The sequence below is a fragment of the Salvia miltiorrhiza genome, chromosome 4, assembly GCF_028751815.1.
Source record: "Salvia miltiorrhiza cultivar Shanhuang (shh) chromosome 4, IMPLAD_Smil_shh, whole genome shotgun sequence".
Lineage (NCBI taxonomy): Eukaryota > Viridiplantae > Streptophyta > Magnoliopsida > Lamiales > Lamiaceae > Salvia > Salvia miltiorrhiza.
Window position 1 is genome coordinate 25,769,628 of NC_080390.1, and position 3,539 is coordinate 25,773,166.

A 3,539-nucleotide genomic window follows, 5' to 3' on the forward strand; every position below is an offset into this window, starting at 1 on the left:
TTACTCAATATCGAAAAAGGCAAAATCTCGAAGCCAGATAGGAAAATCCGACTTCCAGATCATTACATCCTGACAAGAAACGGAAAAACGAGCGAGCTCATGCGCTGCTCTATTAGCTTCACGTCTAGCGTGAAAAAACTCCAAAACCACATGATGGCGAACATGCTGGAACGCCTCCCACAAGTCATCACATAAAGAGTCTGAACCATGGTGCGTCTCTTGTAGGAGGTGAATAGCCAAAAGAGAGTCGGAATAGAGGACAACCGACCCAAAATCGTGCTCCAGACAGAAACCAATGGCGATCAACATAGCGTGGAGCTCTCTAAGAATAACTGTCTCGGTGAAACCAATCGGTTGGCAGCCAGCAGCGATGATAGAGCCCGAGGAATTTCGGAGTAGAAAACCAACACCCACCTTACGCCCCTCATCACAATGAGCAACATCGACATCCAACCTTAAAACTTCATTAGGAAGGGGGGTACCATGAGTCGGATCCCTCCTTGGGAAGGGCCTGTTGAGTGATGAGCACGCTGCGCCGCGCCTTCTGGTAAGCGGCGAGAAGGCGGTCCCCTTGAACCAAGTCCAGTCTCTCCGACGCCTATGATTGGTTGTGTTTGATATCGCAGAGGTGCCGCCACGTGAGCCAAAGTCTCATGAACCACAACTCCAAACCTTCAGAACCCCACAAGTCCTCGATCGAAGGGTCGACTCCTCCATGGAAAGGTGTTTAAATTTATACAGCTCCTGCCACCACTCCATTTGCTGCCAAGATCGTCTAATCTTTTTACACCATAAAAAGCAATGGGTCGTCGTCCCCACTCATAACCACACCAGCTGCAGATACCTGAGACCGGGACGTGATGTCTCGCGAGGTTGCCGTCCATCGCTAGAAAGTTATTCAAAGCCTTCCATGCGAAATGTTTGATCTTTGGAAGGATTTGGAGTGCCCAGAACCGTTTCCACCAGGGGCTATTATGGAACGTCGAAGCCGAGGAGTGTGGCTCGTAAAAATTTGTAGCGCTAAGGTAGCTGGATTTCACCACATATCTCTCTCTTTCATCAAATGACCAATAGCATCTGTCCTCCCTGGCTTCTCCCGACAACTGAATAGAAGCGATATCATCACAAATAAACGGCGGGAAGAAAGACTTGAGCTTACCGCTGTCCCATGTATTCTCTCTCTCAATAAAATCGGCTACTGTAAGATCTTGGGAGTCAGCGTGGTCTGAGGGGCAGCTCCAAATATCTCGCCCCAGAATCCATCGAGCCTTAAAAGCCTTAATATTAAGCCCATCTCCAACTTTCCATCGATTACCCCACGCCAGAAGGTCCCGGCCCTAGCTGATGGAACGCCAAGTAAATGATGAGTGGCAAGAGACCTTTGCCGTCAAGAGGTCTCCCTCTCTGAAGTAGCGGTGTTTAAGAACTCGCGCAAGAAGGGATCCCATATTTTTAAGGATGCGCCAAGCTTGCTTAGCCAAGAGTGCTTGGTTAAACGGGATAAGCTGTCTGAAACCAAGACCCCCTCTCGACTTGGGCTTACAAAAATACTTCCACTTAGTCCAGTGCATGTAGCGCTCCTGCTCAGTATCTCCCCACCAAAAGTTCGCGCAACATCTCTCAATATCGTAACAAATGTCCGCGGGGAGGCGAAAGCAAGACATGGCATAAGTCGGGATCGATTGGATGACCGATTTAATAAGCACCTCTTTGCCGCCGGAGGAGAAGAATTTGTGGTCCCAAGTAGAGATTTTCTTGTAGACTCGGTCGCGAATGTAGTAGAATTGCATCGTCTTCTTCTTGACCACAAAAGTAGGGAGGCCAAGATACATTGAATGGCCTTGAGTTTCCTTTATTCCCAAAGTTTCTGTGACTTGTCCGATATCCTTCGTCTTAGTGTTTGGGCTGAAAGTTATCGCTGGCTTGTCGAAATTGATAACTTGGCCCGACGCTCTGCCATAATCTTCCAGAATCACCTTAAAGTTTGTGGCTGTCTCCTTTGTTGCTTTGAAAAAGACCAAGCTATCGTCTGCAAAAAATAGATTAGTAATAGACAGACAATAGCGAGCCATAGTAATCCCATTAAACAACCCTTGGTTTTCGTAGCTCCTAATAAGGGATGAGAAGCCCTGGGCACAGATAACAAAGAGGAACGAGGATAGGGGGCAACCTTGCCTGAGTCCTCTAGACATGATTAGATTACCATAGACTTTGTGATTAATCACGAATGAGAAGACCACCATAGAGATACATTGCATAACCAGGTTGATGATCGGTAGGGAAAACCGCATAACTACCATCATTGCCCTCAAAAACCGCCACTTGACCCTGTCATAAGCTTTACTCATATCGAGTTTAGCAGTCGCAACCCCCTCTTTGCCATTTTTCTTTCCGCGGATCCAATGCATACACTCGTATCCAAGTATGATGTTGTCAGAAATAAGCCTCTCCGGGATGAAGGCGCATTGATAGTCATCAATCACCGAATTCAGAATAGTGCGAAGTCGATTGGCCAAGACCTTAGCTACAATTTTGTATGATGTATTACAAAGACTGATAGGTCTAAAGTCATTGACTTACTTTGGCTTTTTGATCTTGGGAACGAGTACAATTAAGGTTCTGTTCCACAACTTTATACTAGCTCTTCCATTCAAAACTTGAAGCACCTCCCGAGTAACCGCCTCGCCTATTTCGCCTCACAATCGTTGGAAAAGAGCGGGAGGTATCCATCGGGACCTGGTGCCTTATGAGAGTAAATCTGGAATATCGCCTTTCGAATCTCGCTCTCTGTAAACATCTTATCAAGCTCCCCAATAGACGATTCTCCAAGGTACGGAGAGCCACTGTTAGTAACTTTGTCGATCTGAACCGGATCAGCCCCATTAGAAGCGAAGAGCTCAACAAAATACTCATGGATAACAGCTGCCATTTCTTCAGCCTTCTTCACCTCCGAGCCGTACTTATCAGTGAAGCTAGAGATAGTGTTATTCTTTTTTTGTTTACTAGCGAAGGCATGGAAGTACTTTGAATTTCTGTCGCCCAGGCTGTGCCAGTTGGATCGGGATCTCTGTTTCCAATGTACTTCCTCCGCCTCTGTCATCTTCTAGATTTCCTTATCAAACTTTTTCAGTTATGTGTTAAAGAAGATCAGGTTTCGTCCACTTTTTAGGAGGTCAAGGCGTTTCTTCCTTAATTTCACGAGTTCGCGCGTTGGATTTTTGTACTTGCTCGTGGACCAGCGCGTAAGATATTCACTGCACACCGCCAGTCTATCGTGGAGGGGCTCATGAATTCGTTACTCTAGCTCGTCATCAAATCAGCCGTAAAAGTCTTCTCTAAAAACCATTTTTGTTCGAAGTAGAATCTCTTGCGCCCACTGCCATGCACCGCTTCCCCCTTCTTTATAGGGAGTTTAAGCAAGAGAGGGTCGTGGTTCGACCCGTGTGGATCAAGGCCTTATACAACAGGCAGATCAAAAACGTCATCCACCATTCTATTAGCCACAAATTTGTCAAGTCTTAAAAATCTGGCCTCGTCTC

The 3,539-nt window shown here is 46.5% G+C and overlaps 1 protein-coding gene across 1 annotated transcript; it reads right to left on the bottom strand.

The window, feature by feature from the left end:
• Positions 1-3,100, bottom strand: LOC131023209 (uncharacterized). Its single transcript, XM_057952751.1, has 4 exons — positions 2,701-3,100; positions 1,380-2,524; positions 845-1,337; positions 1-650 (listed from the first exon to the last, which is right to left on the bottom strand). The coding sequence occupies exons 1-4, from the start codon at positions 3,098-3,100 to the stop codon at positions 1-3; spliced, it is 2,688 nt and encodes an 895-aa protein (XP_057808734.1).
• Positions 3,101-3,539: the final 439 nt, after the last annotated feature.

Bases quoted from the DNA above. Each gene is read 5' to 3' on its own strand.
- LOC131023209 (XM_057952751.1), bottom strand. From the start codon at position 3,100: ATGACAGAGGCGGAGGAAGTACATTGGAAACAGAGATCCCGATCCAAC. The intron at 1,338-1,379 runs GTCTCTTGCCAC...TCCATCAGCTAG, and splicing joins GAGACCTCTTGACGGCAAAG to GGCCGGGACCTTCTGGCGTG. The intron at 651-844 runs GTATCTGCAGCT...GTGGTTCATGAG, and splicing joins ACATCACGTCCCGGTCTCAG to ACTTTGGCTCACGTGGCGGC.